The following is a 21726-nucleotide window of genomic DNA, read 5'->3' as shown; positions in this document are numbered from 1 at the left end:
CGTATCCAACTTGCCACCAGTTGATGATAAGTTGACAGCCCTGCTCCGAACAGCTGTTTGGTGCATAAGCACAAACAGTCGGAGACTTTCTCTCAGCAACTCATAGTTGCATAAAGGCAAACACCTCCTTTCCCAGGAAAACTCCAACACCGTGACACCCGCCTGGCCCGGTTCCCCTTTTCCAACTCTTTTCTGGGCGGATCGTATAAGTTCAGTAAATCGCCCTTGGTCTGGCCCCTCCCTTGTGACCCATTTGCCTTGGAAGACCCTACCAATACAGCTCCAGGGTCACTGGGCAAACAAACCCCTTTTCCATGTTAAGTTGGTGATTTATTGGAGGACTGTAATGTTCTGCCCAAGTAAACTCAAGCCTCAAATCGTATTTTCCTTAAGATTTAATTAGCACTATCTGCTCTCCTGTGCAGAGAGAGATGAACTACAGACACTCGTCAGCTGTAAAATACCATCAACTGGCTTTAAGAACTACAGAAAAGAGTGTTATTAGTATTCAATAATCTTCTAATACTGTGCAGATATCACCTAGGTCAGGGGTCAGCAACCTTTCATATCCAAAGAGCCATTTTGCCATTTTTTCCACCAAAGAAATGTGTCTGGAGCTACAAAAGCTTTTTGATATCACAGCTTATGAAGTTGTATATATAGTCATATTAATTATATATACAAAAACTATAGTTTGTTGTATTTATGACATTATAGAACAAGAATAAAGACAATTCTTGACATTGTATTGCTATTTTACCTGTTATAACTATAAAACTATTATGAAGAGGAGAGAAAAAACTAGTCATGTGTCGGCTACATTGAGGTACATTAAGATGACCACTTTACAGACTTTACTTCCCATCAAGATGTGTAGCTGAAGTGGTAGAGTGTTCCTCCTTGAACCGCAAGGGAGCAGGTTTGATGCCCATGGGAACCACGAGTAGCGACGTGACAGGATGTGAACTCCAAGATAGCAGGAGATCCCTTTGAAAGATTTTCTACTTGGCAAAAAAAAAATATAATAGATATTTAGCATTATTAATGTAGGTAGATCTTTTTGACTTGGTCATTTTAAAAGTATGTGGGCACCCCTGTGTTAAAGAGACGCATACATGGACGAGTAAACAAGCTAGGGAACCCTCACACCTACTGGTGGCTGTATATTTTTTCAAAAGTGGTTTTGTTGCCCGAACAATACCAAAATATTTGTTTTTGCCTAAAATTAACCAACAAGATATGTTGCCTATGCCCAACCAACTAGTTTATTTGTGATTAAACTTTGAATTCATTCCATTTATGAGGAATTTCTTTGCCAATATTTAACCAAAATCACAAGAAGATCCAGAGAACCTAACACAAACAGACACGATTCTATCCACACTCTCCTCCCTCTCACTGTCTTCACCACAAGCCCACAACACATTTTCATACATAGCAGGTATATAGATTGCACAATATGGGAGGCCCCTGTCATGGATCTCCCAGTGTACAGTCACTGCCTCCAAGTGTAAAATCAGTGCCTCCCCATATTGGGGATTGCTGACAAGGCAAGGATTGTCTTGTCAGCTCTGTGCTGGAAAAGGAAAGTGATCTCTTAATCAGCACCTCACACAGAATCATGACATAGTGTCTGAATGGTGCTCTCACCATCTGTCATAACAACAGTAATAGGGGGACATTTAACAATACAAGTCTTTCTCAAATGCACACATCTGTATCTATAGACACTCTTGCATCGTAGGAGCAGACGAATGCTTTGACTGAAAAATGCTAGAATCGTTACACATTACTGTAAGTCCATTGCCTGTGTTTTATATGATGAGCTATGGTTGTGAAAGATAGTGCTGATGTAGATGAGGGCTTTATTCTCCCAAGACGTCTGTAGATTACATCACTGTCCTTCCTCTTGATTTCTGCATGGTGATGTCTATGTTTCTCTAAGTCAACATGACAGCAAAACAGAGGGATGAGAGCCTTGAAGGAGAGATGACTTAGAAATGATGAGTGCAAGGCCAAGAAGGAATGACAGGAGGAAGGAAGGGCGCGGTGAAAAGCCAGATAAGTAAAGATGACAGGAGATGGAGGGGCAGCGAGAGAGAGGCAACAATGGCCGACGAGAAGTCAATCATGCTTCAAGGAATATCTGTCCTAAATGTTCCTCTTTACGTAGTGTTCATCTATGTTACATACATGGCAGTGACGGCCGGCCAATAGAGGGCCACGGGGCCTGGCCACACTCACCTTGAGCCACCAAAAAAATAATATTTATAATATTATGAATTATAAAAAATGAAACTATATGAATAAATTATACAAATTGTCAATATTTGTGTTCTTGAGCTATGGAATGTACCCAGTAATATTTGTAAAATAGGATATCTGCGCAAAATATATGCTTTTCCTGCTTGTCCTCTCTGCTAGTGCACGTCTTTGCTGCTAGTGCACGTGGTGGGGCCAGGTCCATTTGGCTCAAGGAAGACGGGTCTAATAAGAGGTTTAGCCAATCACTGATTAAAGATAATAATGAGTGACATGCAATTTATCCAATCAGCTTCCCTAAAAAAGACTTCCGGGAGGGCTATTCTCATCTCGCCCCAGGCTGCGCGTTCCCGTGTCGCTGTCTCCTCGGGGCAGGCGAGGAGACGCCATCATAACAACATGACAGCGGCGAGAGCGAGCAGGATTTCGGTGCTTCCTTTCGGTGCCTGAGCCGATTTAAATACACGATGCACGATACTAAAAAGGTATAGCTACGTACGTTAAAAACAATACGATTTTAAATATTTTTAGTATCGATACTTTATTAAAATAGCGCGGATCAGAGCGCACTCACTGCTCCTCTGCCTCCATGCTGAGATGGGGCTCAAGGGGGCGGGGCTTAAGGAGGCGGGGCTCAAGGAGGCGGGGCTTCCAGCGCTCACACACGCTGCATGAGTGCAGGAGCTTTTGCCAACCGTCCTCGGCTTGTTGGAACAAAGCTCTCCCAGTTGATATGATATGATGATACGATGACGTGTAGTCCAGCAAAGCAGTTTGCAGAATCCAACGGATTCTGAGTGGAGCTGATGCTTGTGTCTGTTCTTTTTTTAAATATATATATTGTTTATAGTTTGAAGTTAAAAAGTTTGAAGCTGTAGTTTGAAGTCAAGTGTTTTGTATTTATTTATTTATAGTATACTTTAAAGGGAGGGATTATATCTCCCGGCTGGCCTTGGAACGCCTCGGGATCCCCCAGAATGAGCTGGAAAATGTTGCGGGTGAGAGGGAAGCCTGGGTCGGCCTGCTGAACCTGCTGCCACCGCGACCCGACCCCGGATAAGCGGCTGATAATGGATGGATGGATACTTTAAACAGTTAATATATTGTTCAATTTGAAGAAAATCGGAAAATCGGTCCAGGCACCGTTTAGGCACCGGTATCGTTTTAGCACCGTTATCGGAAAAAAAACGATACCCATCCCTAATTATAGTATACTGAATTGTATTAACACAATGTCCTTATTATGTCAAAGTGTTGGAATAAATATGAAATATTTAACTGCAAAGTAGTAATGTGTGATACCTTTTTTTGCATTAAATCCTAATTAGATGGCCCAACCAAAAACAATTGCCACTGATACATGGGTTGTATGGGGTTGCATTCATATATCAAATAAACACAGAAAGGTAGAGCTAGGTAACGGGTACGCTGGCGAGTACTAACGTCGCTCTGTCTGGCACCGGTTTTGTTTGTTTTGTTTGTTTTGTTTGTTTGTTTTGTTTGTTTGTTTTGTTTGTTTTTGTACCATATTATTTATTTATCAGTGTAGTTAAGTTCATTCATCGTACTCTACTTTCTACTGCAACGTTTCGTCCTGGATTTGTTTGCTTACCTGCTTGCACCTGCTCTAGTCTGCTACCGTCTACTTCCTGGACAACTAACTGGCTAACTGACGGTCTCTCGCTAGCTGGTGGTTACCGACAAGCCAGCCGGCTCCCTGCTGATACCATGTCCATGCTACTGCTCTCAGGCGCGTTGCCTGGATGGCCTCTCGACTGTCCTGCTCCGATCACCTGCCTGCTGTGGATTGTCTTGACGTGCCCACCTCTCCAAACTCGCCTTCACCTGCTAACCCTGTTCCTTACCCTCCACTACAGGACTCATTCTGCACAGCTTCTCCAGTTTTCTTTTGTGCCGGGGTTGTTCTGTTTGTTTGCTCTATTGTCTTTCATTTTTTTTGTTTTGTTCTGTTTGTCTCTGTCCCATGTAAAGCGTCTTTGAGCATTTTGAAAAGCGCTATATAAAATTAATGTATTATTATTATTGTTATTAGAGAGGTAGTGTAATCCCTGAGACTGTTTCCTCTCAATGGAAGCCCTGTCATGGTTCTGTTTCTTAGGCCCTCTCTAGTGTAAACCCTGTCATGGTTCTGTTTCTTAGGCCCTCTCTAGTGTAAACCCTGTCATGGTTCTGTTTCTTAAGCCCTCTCTAGTGTAAACCCTTTCATGGTTCTGTTTCTTAGGCCCTCTCTAGTGTAAACCCTGTCATGGATCTGTTTCTTAAGCCCTCTCTAGTGTAAACCCTGTCATGGTTCTGTTTCTTAGGCCCTCTCTAGTGTAAACCCTGTCATGGTTCTGTTTCTTAGGCCCTCTCTAGTGTAAACCCTGTCATGGTTCTGTTTCTTAGGCCCTCTCTAGTGTAAACCCTGTCATGGATCTGTTTCTTAAGCCCTCTCTAGTGTAAACCCTGTCATGGTTCTGTTTCTTAGGCCCTCTCTAGTGTAAACCCTGTCATGGTTCTGTTTCTTAGGCCCTCTCTAGTGTAAACCCTGTCATGGTTCTGTTTCTTAGGCCCTCTCTAGTGTAAACCCTGTCATGGTTCTGTTTCTTAAGCCCTCTCTAGTGTAAACCCTGTCATGGTTCTGTTTCTTAAGCCCTCTGTAGTGTAAACCCTGTCATGGTTCTGTTTCTTAGGCCCTCCCTAGTGTAAACCCTGTCATGGTTCTGTTTCTTAGGCCCTCCCTAGTGTAAACCCTGTCATGGTCCACTTTGAAAGGGCAACATTGTCTTCATTGCCTACTTTACTGCATTTAAAAAGATAATGCTAAGTTGCTGTTAAATCTAATGTGTTTTTCTGTACGGAACATCAGAAGACCTGAGAGCTGATGCTTCCCGCCATCACCATGGAAACGGAGGCCAGTCATATGCTGGAGGCTGCACTGGAGCAGATGGATGACATCATAGCAGGTAATAGCTACAAAGTAGCAGCGTACTCTTTGTGACATTGGAGTTACTTGAAAAATGCACATACAAGGGTATCTAAATATGTACACTTACGACATCCTCTGTTGGATTAGTTCTCTCTGTAGATAAACTAATATCTATACATGTCAACTCTCTGTGAGGACTTGTGATGACCCTTCTGGCAGTGCAAGTAATTACTAAAACACTGTCAAATATGTCTGTTTGCTGAGTCCAACTGGCAGGTGTTTGTATCTCCTCATAGAGGACCTATCTACGCCAGAGACACTACAAAGTAATTCACAATGTTCTCATTTGTGACTTCAGGACATTTTTATGTTGTCCTCCTAGTCACTGATGGATGCGGTATTGTAAAACCATTGATCAAATTATGTTTGTTCTGTGGTTTAGCATTAGTAGCGTTGTGAACAATGAATGCTATTTGGGAACATTTAGCAGCTACACTGAAGTGATTGGATGGTTATACAGTACCACATCCATCAGCCACCAGTGACTGGGAGGACATATGATATATATGCATATCATTTATAAATATGACTTCATCTAGAGCAGGGGTGTCAAACATACGGTCTGCGGGCATTGTGACGAAATTCAACAGGCGTTGTGACGAAATTCAGGGAGAAAGTCCAAGCTGCAAATGGAGGATAACATTTTTGGACATTTCACTGTATTTCTGTTGCAAGACGTTCAAAATGGATCACGTCATGAAAGTGCCGTCACAAAGCGTGAGAATCTGCAGAGGAGAGCAGGCAGGTAAACAGTGGGCTGATGTCTGAATCTTTGGTCTTTATGTTTCTAGTTTATTGTAGAAAGACCATAAAATAGGGTTTATCATCCAAAAACATTCACCAATGGTTGAAATATGTCACGACCGGGTGTGGTGGGACAGAGATTCAGGTGCAGAGGAAACACAACAAGAGGCACGTTTAATGGAAAATTCAAAAAGGTCCTTTACTTGACAAAGTGAAAACACGAGGGAAACAAAACGTCTTCTGGAAACAGATAATCCAAGGCTTGACGGCGATGCACACACAGGGACACAAAGAGAATCTGGCAGGGGACAAGGGAGTATATACGTATATGAGAGGGGAAACACATGGGAGTGTCTGAGGGCAAGTGAAGGGAATGACACAACCAGGACACACACACACACACACACACACACACACACACACAACCAACAGGGTGTTACAAAACATAGATCAATATTGTCGTTATGTATGTGTTATTATGCTGTGATTTTACTGGTTCGGCCCACTTGAGATCAACATGGGCAGCATGTGGCCCCTTCACTAAGATGAGTTTGACCCCCCTGATCTAGAGAGTGAATTAAACATAGCTAGCTCGCTGGCTTATGAAGTGATCACATATTTGGAATCTAAATGGTTATCTTCTCACTTTAAAAAAAGCTGCCTTTACATTTTTATATTTTTTCAACTTAAAACAAAGTTAAGAAGGATAATATAACTGGCGAAGACTTACTAACCACACTACCGCTCTGAAAGGCTCTCATGACAAAATGCCGAAGCGGCCTAGTTTGGGCATAGAAAAGGTGAAAAGGAGAGCAAAACTTTCCCATTTTGTTTGTATAATTTTGTACAAAACAGAAATTAAGCAAAAGGTATCATGCTGGATGTCACATAAGTTGCAACTTCATAACAATATTGTTTTCAATATTGAAAGTCACACATTGGGAGGATAATAACAATGCCCCGGGATTTATTGGTAATTATTGTATTAGTTGTGAGCAAACTACAGTTTACTTGTTTTTCTAAAACGTTTCTAACCTATTATCAGCTGTGTATATCTGCTTCAATTCCATTGAAAGTTAAATTGTGGTAGGTTCAGTCAAAATCACACTAATAAATCTAGGGATTTAAGTATATCCAGGCATATGTTTTGTAATGACAACATAATAATGTACAAAATCATAATTTATATGGAGAATGTAACTGGGGCTTAGTCTTGTCTTCAGTTTTGTCCATATGCATATTTTCAAGGCTGCATGTTTTTTTAACTAACAGAGGTAAATGTTGAATGTGGTATGTGGGGGAAAAGGTTGAGCAGAGCAAATGTCCTACAGAGAGAGAGGCTCACGGGACTTTGGGTTACTGTGAATCCCTAATAATGAAAAGGTTGTCATTCACTTAATGGTTAGGTTCCCTGCTCCTGCATCCTCTCACCCTCAGACTCAACATAGCACCTTCTCCTGTGTAACTCAAGTGAACAAAGATGGCTGCCAGGTGCCACGGTCATATCTGAAGCTTATTGCTGCCGTTTGCCCAAAACATGCTGACCTCATTGAGTGCTCTGAGTTTGCTATTCCGGCTCTCAGTGACCACAAATAGAAATGCATTAAAAATCCCATTAGCGATAACATCAGCCAATCACTAACAAGGAAATTAGAGACACTTATCAACATAATTTAGATATGTTGGTCATATTGCTTTCCATGATCAACAGTTCTTCCTCTCTGGTTAAGGACCTTGTGGGAAAACTCTACTGGTTAATGACTGATACTGGTGTTGTTGTTGATGTGATTGGAATAGTGCTACAATCTACTGTATGTGCCCACTCCCCATTTCAGAGGGAGCTTCAGGAAAGAGAGCTGGATTATGGTAGAACTGACTTTAATATGGAAAGCAACTCCACACAACTGCAAATGATCAGAGGCAAAACTACATTAAGACTTAATCCGGATTAAAATATCTGAGAATGCTGGTGAGATTAGTGGGGTGCAGTAGCTTCCTTTGATTTACGTCTTCTCTTCTCTGTTGTACCGAGGCTGCATAAAGATATTCAAGCAAAGCTTGCTCTCATTATGTTTTGGGACTGGATGTGTATGTGAGAGAAAGGGTCCAGGTGACACATGGACACTTTGGAAATATTCAGGATGAATTCTGTTCTCCTAGTGTTGAAAGCTGCAGGCCGTTTTGGATGATGCTCATACAACTCTTTCTCTGTCCTCTCCCCTTGCACACTCTCCAGGCTCCAAAGCAGCAGCGGTGGAGTTTTCTAATGGCACGCATGACCGGGCTAATCCCGTCAGCGCCGCTCCTCTGCAGGTCCTTCATTTGGCTGAGGACCTCAAACTGGCCCTGGACCTCCAGCCCAGCCAGGACCAGAGGGACGGTCTCAGAGCTCAATTACCTTCGGAAACAGCTCAGATCCTCATGGACTGGCTCCAGAGTGGAACTGTGAGTGCTTCCAATGAGCTTCCATCTGAACATAGAACATGATATGTGTTACGGGTCATACAGCGGGTAGAACAAGGCCTGTGTAGAACAAGACCTGTGTAGAACAAGGCCCGTGTAGAACAAGGCCCGGGTAGAACAAGGCCTGTGTAGAACAAGGCCCGTAAAGACCAAGGCCCGTGTAGAACAAGGCCCGTGTAGAACAAGGCCCGTGTAGACCGCTGGACTGATTACAATAGGAGTTCAATGACAATGCTAACATGCATTCTGTTCACCATTGTAGTTGTGAACAGGAGTAGTTGTCTGCAGAGCTCATTCCAGCTCATTGTTGGGTTTTAAGGCTGCAACTCGTTCACTGTTCTCATCAAGCTGCTTTTCCAGCAGCAGGTAGACCTGAACCCTCTAAAAACCCTCTAAAACCCTTCTGAACCCTCTAAACCCTCTAAAACCCTTCTGAACCCTCTAAACCCTCTAAAACCCTCTGAACCCCTCTGAACCCTCTAAACCCTCTAAAACCCTCTGAACCCCTCTGAACCCTCTAAAACCCTCTAATGCCGTGTTCACACCGGACGCGACGCGAATTTGCGGCGCCGCGTCCACCGCCGAAGTTTACTCGCGCGAGTAGAAAGAGGGTGTTCACCAAACGCGAATTTGCGGCGCGACCAAAGGGGCGTGGCTTAGCTCTGTTGCTTGCCTCTGTGAGAGACAAGCGACGAAGCTTTCATTTCCGCTATCGACCATGGAATAAATAACCACTAGTTCTGCTTTATATTTGTTGTGGAAGTCCCAAACATGTTGGAACATGAAACGCCCTCGTGTTTGGTTCATAACATCATCCGTAGCCGCACACAGCTCGGTGAATTTCACCGACTCCTCCAGGAACAGCGTCTCGCGTATCTCCGTAAAACGATACCGATTATGCCATCCACCATGGAAATAACCACCAGTTCTGCTTTATACTTTTTGTGTAAACTCCACATATGTCGGAACATCAAACTCCATGGTGTCTGAGTTTATAATTGTATCCGTAGTCCCACAACAGCGTCTCAATGAAGCCGCTACCAGCGCTGGTTCAGGCGGAGCAGCAGCAGTTTCATTCAAAACGGGGAGACGGCGGTGGTGACGGGCGGAGCTTCTCAACGCTGATTCTCAACGCTGATTCTTAACGCTGATTGGCTGCCGCAACTTTGCGTCACGCGATTTCTCCGCCAGAGTTGGGATAATTCAACTCATGCGAATTCGCGCCGCGTCCTTCGCTTTGTTCGCCCCAGGTCAAACGTTCTGTTCGCGCCGCCTCCAACGCGTCTATCTCGCCACACATTCGCAAATTCGCAAATTCGCGCCGCAGCGCGTCTGTGGATTGACTTTACATGTAAACTGGTCGCGCCGCAAATTTGCGTCGCGTCCGGTGTGAACACGGCATAAAACCCTTTGAACCCTCTAAAACCCTCTGAACCCTCTGAACCCTCTAAAACCCTCTGAACCCTCTGAACCCTCTAAAACTCTCTGAACCCTCTAAAACCCTCTAAAAGCCTCTGAACCCTCTAAAACCCTCTAAAACCCTCTGAACCCTCTAGAACCCTCTAAAACCCTCTAAAACCCTCTGAACCCTCTGAACCCCTCTGAAACCCTCTGAACCCCTCTGAAAGCCTCTGAACCCCTCTGAACCCTCTGAAACCTCTAAAACCCTCTGAACCCCTCTAAAACCCTCTGAACCCTCTAAAACCCTCTGAACCCTCTAAAACTCTCTGAACCCCTCTAAAACCCTCTGAACCCCTCTAAAACCCTCTGAACCCCTCTGAAACCCTCTGAACCCTCTAAAACCCTCTGAAACCCTCTGAACCCTCTGAACCCTCTGAAACCCTCTGAACCCTCTAAAACCCTTCTGAACCCATCTAAAACCCTCTGAACCTTCTGCAATCGACCCAGTTAGCTGCTGAAGGGTTAATAGTGTGTCCCAGTATTGTGTTTGTGCCGACATTAAATGACACACAACATAACACTGCCTTTTGGGGTAGTTATTATTGTAACCTGTAACGCGGCCTTCAGTGCTTCTCCATGTTGCTCCAGGTAGAAAACCCTGAGGACTCTGACCCGCCACCAAGGGCCATGTTGTCAGTGTTTCACTGTTTCATATGAAGACAGGAGCGCTTTGGGCTCCATTAAGTTGTCCTCGGAGACTCTCTTCCAGCTGGACTATGACCACTTCCTCCCTCGCCCTCTGTCTGTCCTGCATGGCCTCAACCTCTCTCTCTTTTAATCATGTTCCAGTCACAGTGACTTCAGAACACTGTCAGCACGAATGAGCCTCTCTTTCTTTCTCCCCTCTCACCCCCCCCCCCTCCTCTAAAGAGAGTGTGTGATGAGATAGTGTAAAGTGTATTATATATTGTGTATATGTGTATATGAGCTCAGGACTGCTAAGGTAAGCTCCAACATGGTGAACTCATTATTTAGCCAAGCTGTGACTGGATGATTCTTTGCAATAAATGACACATGACATGCATCAGGATGTCTTCTGCTGAGTCTCTGCCTTCCAGTGGTCTGTTCAGCTGCTGGTGTGTTGTGAGCGCTGTCCTGCAGAGGGCGCTGGTTCCTGCTCACACAGTGTTATCTGGGTCCGGTCCAGCAGCTTTGAGCTCCTTGTTGACATGTGGCCGCCTCCCTCTTTTCTTTCTTTCTCTGGCCGTTTCTCAATACCCAAGTACACAAGTACGGACTTGTGAACTTTTGGAGTCTGGACTTGGAGTCTGGACTTGGGAGTCCAGACTCTCAAAGACAGGAGAACGCAGGACGGTGTTTCTGCAATTGGAACAGCAGCTGACTTGATGACGTCACCACCTCAGCTTCCGTCAAAAGTAATAAGACACCGCTGTAGTTCAAAGTAAAAGTTAAATTAAAATCTTAAGTTATAAACCTTAACCTTTCCCTCAGTCAAAGTGATTTAATGTGACTGTGCATAAATAATAATGATTGCTTGTTAAATCCTCGAAACAGAATTATATCTCATGTTTAATCGATACGGAGACATCGGAGCCAGCGGATCATTTCAAAAAGTCCAGCCGAGATCAGGCTGCTGTCGGCGGGCAGCAGAGCGCTGACGGCCCGGTGCTGCGGGGCTCACGGTCCCGTTTGCTGGTCCGAAATGCATTCTGGGATATTGGCTCTCTCAAGTACGCTCAAGTCTGCTCTGATGCATCCTGGGTAAAATGGGAGAATCAAGTCACATCCGGGCATTTTCACCGTTCTTGGCGAGAAGCAGACTTTTGAATTGGAACAGTACTTGGGCCGCGACTGATGACGTTTCACGAGTCCAGAGAACACGAGTCCAGAGAAGAACGCTGATTGAGAAACGGCCCTTGTCTCTTACACAGATCCTCCCCTTCTCTCATGCACTCCTCCCTTCTGTTCCAGTTCTTCTCTTGAAGTGTGTGTTTGTGACTGTCGTCTTTATTAATCTATTAACGGACTTTACTTTGTCACTTAGAGCAGAGAGGATCAGTTGATGGGTTTTGAATCAACAGTTAAATGTCCAGAGGCCATCAGTTCAATGTATTTTGTAAAGCCCAAAATCACATATTATAATGTTAATCTGTACACATACAACATCCTCTGACCTTTGACCCTCACATCGGTTCAGGGAAAACTCACAGAAAAAGACCTTTAAGGGGAGAAAAGGAAGAACCTTCATAGAGCAACAGAGGAGGACATAGCAACATCCTGCTGAGTGTGTGTGTGTGTGTGTGTGTGTGTGTGTGTGTGTGTGTGTGTGTGTGTGTGTGTGTGTGTGTCTGTGTCAGACAGAAGCAAAGTTGTACAGCAGTGTCATGGCAGCTCGAGGCTGGTGGGAGGAGCTCTGTGTGTTCTGATCAGACCTGGTTGAGAACTGAGATACTTCTGAATTTCATAATTCCAGTTAATCATCAGCAGTCGTGTTCCTCCTCATCCTCACCTTCATCAGCAGTCATGTTCCTCCTCATCCTCACCTTCATCAGTAGTCATGTTCCTCCTCATCCTCACCTTCATCAGTAGTCATGTTCCTCCTCATCCTCACCTTCATCAGTAGTCATGTTCCTCCTCATCCTCACCTTCCCTCAACGACCACGACCACAACAACGACATGACAACAACGACAACAACACAACTCCAACTGTCTCATTTCACACACACACACAGACACACACACACACACACACACACACACACACACACACACACCAAAGCACATTAACTCAGGACTCAACATTCTTCACACATTACAGCATGTTGTTCTCATGTGGAGAGAGAACAACTGTAACCGCCTGTCTGCAGGGAGAGAGGAGGAGGAGGAGAGAGGAGGAGAAGAGAGAGAAGAGGAGGAGAGGGGAGGAGGAAGAGAGAGAAGAGGAGGAGAGGGGAGGAGGAGAGAGGAGGAGGAGAGAGAGAAGAGGAGGAGAGGGGAGGAGGAAGAGAGAGAAGAGGAAGAGAGAAGAGAAAACAGAACAGAGGAGGAGCGAGTGTCGATGAAAGCAGAGATCAGAGAGAGAGAAACAGAGAGGAAGGGGGCGTCCCTCTCAAGCAGAGATCCTAAAACCCTCCTCCACAGCTGTGAGCAGTCACACACACACACACACACACACACACACACACACACACACACACACACACACACACACACACACAGTACAGAGGCACAGAGGCAGCAATGGGCTGTGAACATGGAGACTCCCATTGACTTCCACAGACACTTCTCCTGGCTCAAGAAGGTGAGCGGCTCCTACCTTCTGCTTTCTGCTCTCTCTTCTACAGCACATTCCAGTGTGTGTGTGTGTGTGTGTGTGTGTGTGTGTGTGTGTGTGTGTCTCCTCAGCTGACTGTGGTTAACAGCTGTGTGCTCTCGTGTGTGTTCAGGTTTTCAGGAGCTGGTTTCTGTTCTCTCACATTGGGCTTGAAATATTTATATTTTAAACCCAAAAACTCTGGTGATATATTTCTCAAATCTCTTTTTGTTGGCACTATACAACGAGCTGTGAAGTGACTTCACACAACATGTCTGAAAGCACCGTTCAGGCTAACGCTCACACACGTGTGTGTGTGTGTGTGTGTGTGTGTACACATTGGATTCATCATGCAGTCGTTGTGATGTTCATAGTGTTTCTTAAGAGCAGCAGCGTCGTAGCGCAGCATTAGCATCCTGCTGCTCCCTGTAACTCAAGAAGCTACACAAGAGGACTCACCTCTTTAATGGCTTCTTCACTTGGTCAAGTAAATGTGCTTCAGCCATGTCCTGCTGCATTCTGGGATGTATTGTTTCACTGAGAGGTAACCGTGACGTCCTGCTGGATCAATGTGCTGACTCAGCAGAGTGAAGCTGATGAAGACCGGTCATTGTTCCTGTTGGCCCTTAACCTGTAAGATAGTGTGTGTGTGTGTGTGTGTGTGTGTGTGTGTGTGTGTGTGTGTGTGTGTGTGTGTGTGTGTGTGTGTGTGTCTGTGTGTGTGTGTGTTCTGATTAGTGCGCGAGCCTCAGCCCCTCTGTGTCTGTTTGATGATCACATGCTGTGCTGAGCGACATGATCACATCAATTTTACCATGTTATCCAAAATATGTTCTAGTATCAATAACACAACATAGCAGATGAATGGAAACAACAACACTCAGTGAAGAGTGTTGTTGAACCTTCTGGAACTCCACTAGACAAAAAGCATGGCGCAGCTCTGAGATCAGATCTAGAAGATAACGTGTTGCACATGCTCAGGACCAGATCCACTAAGGCTCCCCTGGATCTAAAGGGACCAGTTCACCCAGCGTCTGGACTCCTACTAGGAAACATAGGTCATGTCTGTGACCTACATTCAGGATATACAGTCAGGAATATTACTGTATATCTCCTAAGAGTGCATCATTAAAGTAGGCGTGGCCTGGTGGTGTCATGCATTCCTACACACTGCATCATTGGGAGTCCCGCCCACTCCCACTGCATGACAGAGCTGTGACTGGTCTCTCTCTCTCTGGCCTCATAGGGACGACTTACTCTGGCACCATCACTACTCTGTCAAATATTACCAATGATTTCAACATAAATAATTAAAACCACACAAACAAAAGAATAAATAACAGAAAATCTATATAAATATCATTTCAATAACCGTTGGCACAGGGATCTACAGAGGCATTCATTCCTTAACCTATTAGTTTGATAAAAGTAATAACTACAACAAAAAGGTTCTCACAGGAGCAGAGGACGCTGAGCTCATGTCATCTGAGAACGATAAGTCCATCTGAGAATGATAAGTCCATATGCAAATTATTGTGACTTTATTCCATCAACTACTTCTGTCCCTCTTCTATGTAACCTTTCATATTCACTCTGCTGCAGGAAGCAAAATGAGCGACTGTGTGACCCTGGATCGGTCTCTGGTCCGGTCTCTGGTTCAGTCTCTGGTCCGGTCTCTGGCTCGGTCTCTGGTCCGGTCTCTGGTCCGGTCTCTGGTTCGGTCTCTGGCTCAGTCTCTGGTTCGGTCTCTGGTCCGGTCTCTGGTTCGGTCTCTGGATCGGTCTCTGGCTCAGTCTCTGGTTCGGTCTCTGGTCCGGTCTCTGGCTCAGTCTCTGGTTCGGTCTCTGATCCGGTCTCTGGTTTAGTCTCTGGTTCGGTCTCTGGATCGGTCTCTGGTTCAGACCTTGATTCAGTCTCTGGTCCGGTCTCTGGTCTGGTCTCTGGTTCGGTCTCTGGTTCGGTCTCTGTTTCGGTCTCTGGTTCGGTCTCTGGTTCGGTCTCTGGTTCGGTCTCTGTTTCGGTCTCTGGTTCGGTCTCTGGTTCGGTCTCTGGTCTGGTCTCTGGTTCGGTCTCTGGTTCAGTCTCTGGTCTGGTCTCTGGTTCGGTCTCTGTTTCAGTCTCTGGTTCGGTCTCTGTTTCGGTCTCTGGTTCGGTCTCTGGTTCGGTCTCTGGTTCAGTCTCTGGTTCGGTCTCTGGTTCGGTCTCTGGTTCGGTCTTTGGTTCGGTCTCTGTTTCAGTCTCTGGTTCGGTCTCTGGTTCGGTCTCTGGTTTAGTCTCTGGTCTAGTCTCTGGTTTAGTCTCTGGTCTAGTCTCTGGTCTAGTCTCTGGTTCAGTCTCTGGTTCATTCTCTGGATCGGTCTAGGGTCCGGTCTCTGGTCTAGTCTCTGGTCTAGTCTCTGGTTCGGTCTCTGGTCCGGTCTCTGGTCCGGTCTCTGGTTTAGTCTCTGGTCTAGTCTCTGGTCTAGTCTCTGGTTCGGTCTCTGGATCGGTCTTAGGTCCGGTCTCTGGTCCGGTCTCTGGTTCAGTCTCTGGTCTAGTCTCTGGTTCAGTCTCTGGTTCATTCTCTGGATCGGTCTAAGGTCCGGTCTCTGGTCTAGTCTCTGGTCTAGTCTCTGGTTCGGTCTCTGGTTCAGTCTCTGGTCTAGTCTCTGGTCTAGTCTCTGGTCTAGTCTCTGGTTCAGTCTCTGGTTCATTCTCTGGATCGGTTTAAGGTCCGGTCTCTGGTTCAGTCTCTGGTCTAGTCTCTGGTTCAGTCTCTGGTCTGGTCTCTGGTTCAGTCTCTGATCTGGTCTCTGGTCCGGTCTCTGGCTCCTGAAGTGCTGCGTGGCCTCTGCCGTGTGTGTGATTACAGTTAAAGACTTCCTGAGGTCATAGGTCGTCCAGTAGGAGGTAGCAGCCCTCAAAGCTAAAGAGCCGTCCCTCGGTAGTCAGCAGGATGTTGATAGTGTCAGACAGATGCTGGAGGATTACAGTGATCATCTGCCTTTTCCTCTTCCTTGTAATATGTTACTTCAAAGGACACAGGATTGCACTGCTTATGTTCCATTAGCAATGTTAGCAAAGTATAAGATAAGAGTTCTAGCATCAGATGTTGACCCTGTGGTTCTCCTCATGGTCGCATGTTTGGGTTCTAGGTTCTACATGTATGGGTTCTAGGTTCTACATGTATGGGTTCTAGGTTCTACATGTTCACAACATGTTCATGTGTTCATTCCTATCAACATTCCTATCAAAAATCAAGTATTTGTAACTGTCATTTCACACCAGCTAGTACTAGTTACTAGTATTTCTTCAAATCGGTGTTGCCCATAACTCCTGTATCCACTACGGTCAAAGAAACATGAGCAGTGTTTATGATGAATAAATATAATCCACTCTACAGCTCTGTGTTGGTCTCACGCTGCTCAATGCTGCACGGACTTCTTCCTGTGTGTTTGGTGCACACACACACACACACACACACACACACACACGCACACACACACACACACACACACACACACACACACACACACACACACACACACACACACACACGTGTAAATACTGTTTTTTGTTTTCTGCCAAAAAGCAATATAATAAATCATTGCAGTGTTTCAAAGGCAACGCCTCAATGTTGTGTTGATGAAGATGAATTGATGTTAAACATCTGTAAAGATCTAGAGGAGGAAGGTGAGCAGAGGATGAAGAGGGTTCTCCTCTCTTGATCACCTAGCCGGCTGGCAGTGTGCATGTGAGTGCATGTGAGTGCATGTGAGTGCATGTTACTGCATGTGAGTGCATGTGAGTGCATGTTACTGCATGTGAGTGCATGTGAGTGCATGTTACTGCATGTTACTGCATGTGAGTGCATGTGAGTGTAATGTCAAAAGATATTTTAATCCATTTGGATGTGTTGAGTTTCTCCTCCGCTCTGCCGCTGAGAGAGCAGAGCAGAGGACTGTGATGTCATCAGGTCCAGACTCCATAGAGGATCAGACCTCCTGCAGGTCTGCCTCCTAGTGCCATCGACCTCTGCAGCTCATCCAGAACGCAGCAGCTCGACTGGTCTTTAACCAAAATTTACCCACACTACTCCGCTCCTCCGTGACCTTCACTGGTTACCGGTGGTCGCCTGCATCCGCTTCAAAACATTGGTGCTTGCGTACAGTGCTGCGAACAGATCGGGTCCTATCTACATCCAGGACATGGTGACACCGTACAGCCCAGCTCGTTCACTCCGCTCGGCTTCTGCCAATCGGCTCGTAGCTCCGTCACTGAGAGCTAAACACTCTACAAAGTCAGACTGTTTGTGTCCTGCTCCTCATTGGTGGAATGAGCTCCTCATTGACATCAGGACAGCAGGAAGTCTCTACATCTCCCACTGTGAACTAAAAGCACATCTCTTCAGACTACACCTTAAATAAGGAAGGTAGCATTTAGTAGCTTAGATGTCTCTTACTGATGGCACTTTGTAGTTTAACTTTATTGAAGAAACTGTACTTTCTTGATTCTTGTTGTTCTGAGTTTGTCCTCATGGTTGAATCACTTATTGTAAGCCTCAGCTAAATGAAATGTAACTAATCCTCTACCAGAAGCAGGCATCAGTCTGAGTCTCCTACTGTTCACTTTATCTTCAGCTGGTCATTTAGGAAACTGTGTCCTGGTGAAAACTATTCTATTCTAGTGTGTTAAAGCTGGGCTCATGTTATCAATGTAAGGTGACTTGTGCATGGAAGTGATGCTGAAGTGACAACAGATCTCTGAGAAGTGATCCACGATGATAAGATGCTTAATGAATGAATGGCTCACCTAGCAACTCATTCTAGAAGCCATACCATGGCTCTACACCTAATGTTTGTTTGTTATTGTGTTGTTTATGTACAGTAATGATTGCATCAACATGTTTGAAGTCACACAGCCATCAGCAGGTCTGGGCTCCAGATCAGGAAGAGGCCTCATTGTTTCTCTGTCTCCACCAGGTGGACCTGTGTTCTCCAGCCAACCATGAGACCTACCAAGAGCGCCTGCTCCGCCTAGAAGGAGACAAGGAGTCCCTGGTGCTTCAGGTCAGGACTGCATGTTAGGAGAATGTCCCGTCTTCAATGCCCAGCTGGGAGCTTGTGCTGCATGTCCTCCTGTCTGCCACAACACATCTGTCTGCTTCTGCATGGTCGCAGTGGGACGTCTGGGTCCTCCCACATCAATGAGCAGCATCAGAATCCTCCTTCAGTTGATTTCAACGTGATTATTTAAAGTAAAGGATTCAGGAGGGATTGATGTCCCAGAGGAAAACATCTTAGTTCCTAGTCTGCAATCCTAGACCAGGACTAGATGTTTCATGAGGAACGTGTCCAGACACGTCAGAGCTCCTGGTGCAGCAGCACATGGTGTCTCTGCTCTCAGACCAGTTGGTAGCTTTAGGTTCTTTTTTGTGTAAAAAATGGAGAAAAACTGTCATACAGCATTTTTTCCAGAACGTCACCCAGTTTGTAATACTCCAAAATATAGAAATACTTCCATGTGTTGCTTACCTGACTGCATGTTGGTGTTCTCCTCTGGCTCAGGTCATGTGACCTGTCTCACCCTCCTGGGTGGCTCTGGTTCATAGCGCTGTCACATGTCCCACTCACACACCTCCTTGTTACACATTGTGTGTCGGCTCAGCTGTGATTGGTCGACACTCAAGGGGACCGGAGCTGTCGACGGTTTCTCTGCTCGACTTTCCCGTCACCTGCTTCTCCTTCAGGTCTCTGTGTGTTAGCATAGCACACTGTGTGTTTAGTAGCCCAGTGTGTGTGTGTGTGTGTGTGTGTGTGTGTGTGTGTGTGTTCGTAGCTCAGCGGCAGAGCACAGACGGTAAGAGAGTCTTTCTCTTCAGCAGTAGGACTTCATGCAGTCAAATCAAAGTTGCCTCATCTTGTAGTTGCTTTGTGGCGCTCCACCCTGAAGCAATAGGATATCGCTGATATAAACCTCACATCCGCCAGGTAATAGTCAAACACATGCGTGAGGTGCTACACACACTGTGTGACTCATTCATGAAGGTGATCATTCATTTACTCCCCTGTCTGTGGACCACCTCGTCATGTTGGAAGCGCTGTCTCTGTGACAGCCGTGTTCTTAACTCTGTGTTGCCTGCTGGAGGGTGTGTGTTGCTGTGTGTGTGTGTGTGTGTGTGTGTGTGTGTGTGTGTGTGTGTGTGTGTGTGTGTGTGTGTGTGTGTGTGTGTGTGTGTGAGCAGCTGCAGTGTGTTGTCTGGGAGATTAGTGACTGTGATAAAACACATTCCTGAGTGGTAAATGTTTTTGGAGTGGAGGCTGGCCAGGATCATGTGTTGTGTAGCATGAAGAAAGAGAAAGATCACTTTAGATCTGTGTTTGTGTTCATGAACATTTCCATTGCCACGGCATCCATGTGTGTGTGCTTGGTTTCTGTGAGGATCTGTGTTCACGCACCAATGTTTCCCGCTGCAGCAGCATCTCGTCCTGCAGCTGTCAGGTCAGCTGCGTCTCAGGACGCCTGCTCAGACAGAATGCATGTGTCCCGTCCTGCAGGTGAGCGTCCTGACCGACCAGGTGGAGGCGCAGGGGGAGAAGATCAGAGACCTGGAGGCCTGTCTGCAGGAGCACAGGAAGCAGCTGGCCTCCACAGAGGAGACGCTGCAACAGGTGAGGCATGGCTGCTGAGTATCATGTCTGTGATGGGTTGAGTATGCTAAAGATCATGTCTGTGATGGGTTGAATACTCAAACTTATATCCTCGTACATATATACTCTTACTTATATGCTCGTACTTATATCCTCTTACTTATATCCTCGTACATATATACTCGTACTTATATCCTCGTACTTATATGCTCGTACTTATATCCTCTTACTTATATCCTCGTACTTATATACTCTTACTTATATCCTCGTACTTATATCCTCTTACTTATATCCTCTTACTTATATCCTCGTACTTATATCCTCTTACTTATATCCTCGTACTTATATCCTCTTACTTATATCCTCGTACATATATACTCTTACTTATATCCTCGTACTTATATCCTCTTACTTATATCCTCTTACTTATATACTCGTACTTATATCCTCTTACTTATATCCTCGTACTTATATCCTCGTACTTACATCCTCTTACTTATATACTCGTACTTATATCCTCGTACTTATATCCTCTTACTTATATCCTCTTACTTATATCCTCTTACTTATATCCTCTTACTTATATACTCGTACTTATATCCTCGTACTTATATCCTCGTACTTACATCCTCTTACTTATATACTCGTACTTATATCCTCGTACTTATATCCTCTTACTTATATACTCGTACTTATATCCTCTTACTTATATCCTCTTACTTATATACTCGTACTTATATCCTCTTACTTATATACTCGTACGTATATCCTCTTACTTATATACTCGTACTTATATCCTCTTACTTATATCCTCTTACTTATATCCTCGTACATATATACTCGTACTTATATACTCGTACTTATATCCTCTTACTTATATACTCGTACTTATATCCTCTTACTTATATCCTCTTACTTATATCCTCGTACTTATATCCTCTGACTTATATCCTCTTACTTATATACTCGTACTTATATCCTCTTACTTATATCCTCTTACTTATATCCTCGTACATATATACTCGTACTTATATCCTCGTACTTATATGCTCGTACTTATATCCTCTTACTTATATCCTCGTACTTATATACTCTTACTTATATCCTCGTACTTATATCCTCTTACTTATATCCTCTTACTTATATACTCGTACTTATATCCTCTTACTTATATCCTCGTACTTATATCCTCTTACTTATATCCTCTTACTTATATACTCGTACTTATATACTCTTACTTATATCCTCGTACTTATATCCTCTTACTTATATCCTCTTACTTATATACTCGTACTTATATCCTCTTACTTATATCCTCTTACTTATATCCTCGTACTTATATCCTCTTACTTATATCCTCTTACTTATATCCTCTTACTTATATCCTCTTACTTATATACTCGTACTTATATCCTCGTACTTATATCCTCGTACTTACATCCTCTTACTTATATACTCGTACTTATATCCTCGTACTTATATCCTCTTACTTATATACTCGTACTTATATCCTCTTACTTATATCCTCTTACTTATATACTCGTACTTATATCCTCTTACTTATATACTCGTACGTATATCCTCTTACTTATATACTCGTACTTATATCCTCTTACTTATATCCTCTTACTTATATCCTCGTACATATATACTCGTACTTATATACTCGTACTTATATCCTCTTACTTATATACTCGTACTTATATCCTCTTACTTATATCCTCTTACTTATATCCTCGTACTTATATCCTCTTACTTATATCCTCTTACTTATATACTCGTACTTATATCCTCTTACTTATATCCTCTTACTTATATCCTCGTACATATATACTCGTACTTATATCCTCGTACTTATATGCTCGTACTTATATCCTCTTACTTATATCCTCGTACTTATATA

The 21726-nt window shown here is 44.5% G+C and overlaps 1 protein-coding gene across 1 annotated transcript in view; it reads left to right on the top strand.

Annotated features, from left to right (window-relative positions):
* The window catches only part of ppfibp2b (PPFIA binding protein 2b), a 90186-nt gene that overhangs the window by 13327 nt on the left and 55133 nt on the right, over positions 1–21726 (top strand). Inside the window, exons 2-5 of the mRNA XM_079224290.1 lie at positions 5132–5228; positions 8232–8440; positions 18156–18242; positions 19731–19844. Of these exons, the coding sequence (XP_079080416.1) occupies positions 5147–5228; positions 8232–8440; positions 18156–18242; positions 19731–19844 (492 nt within the window). The 5' untranslated portion in view covers positions 5132–5146. The remainder of the gene's footprint in view (positions 1–5131; positions 5229–8231; positions 8441–18155; positions 18243–19730; positions 19845–21726) is intronic.

The sequence above is a fragment of the Taurulus bubalis genome (genome assembly GCF_910589615.1).
Source record: "Taurulus bubalis genome assembly, chromosome: 9".
Taxonomy (NCBI): domain Eukaryota; kingdom Metazoa; phylum Chordata; class Actinopteri; order Perciformes; family Cottidae; genus Taurulus; species Taurulus bubalis.
The sequence above is the reverse complement of the archived record's forward strand: the minus strand, read 5'-3'. Positions and strand labels throughout refer to the sequence as shown.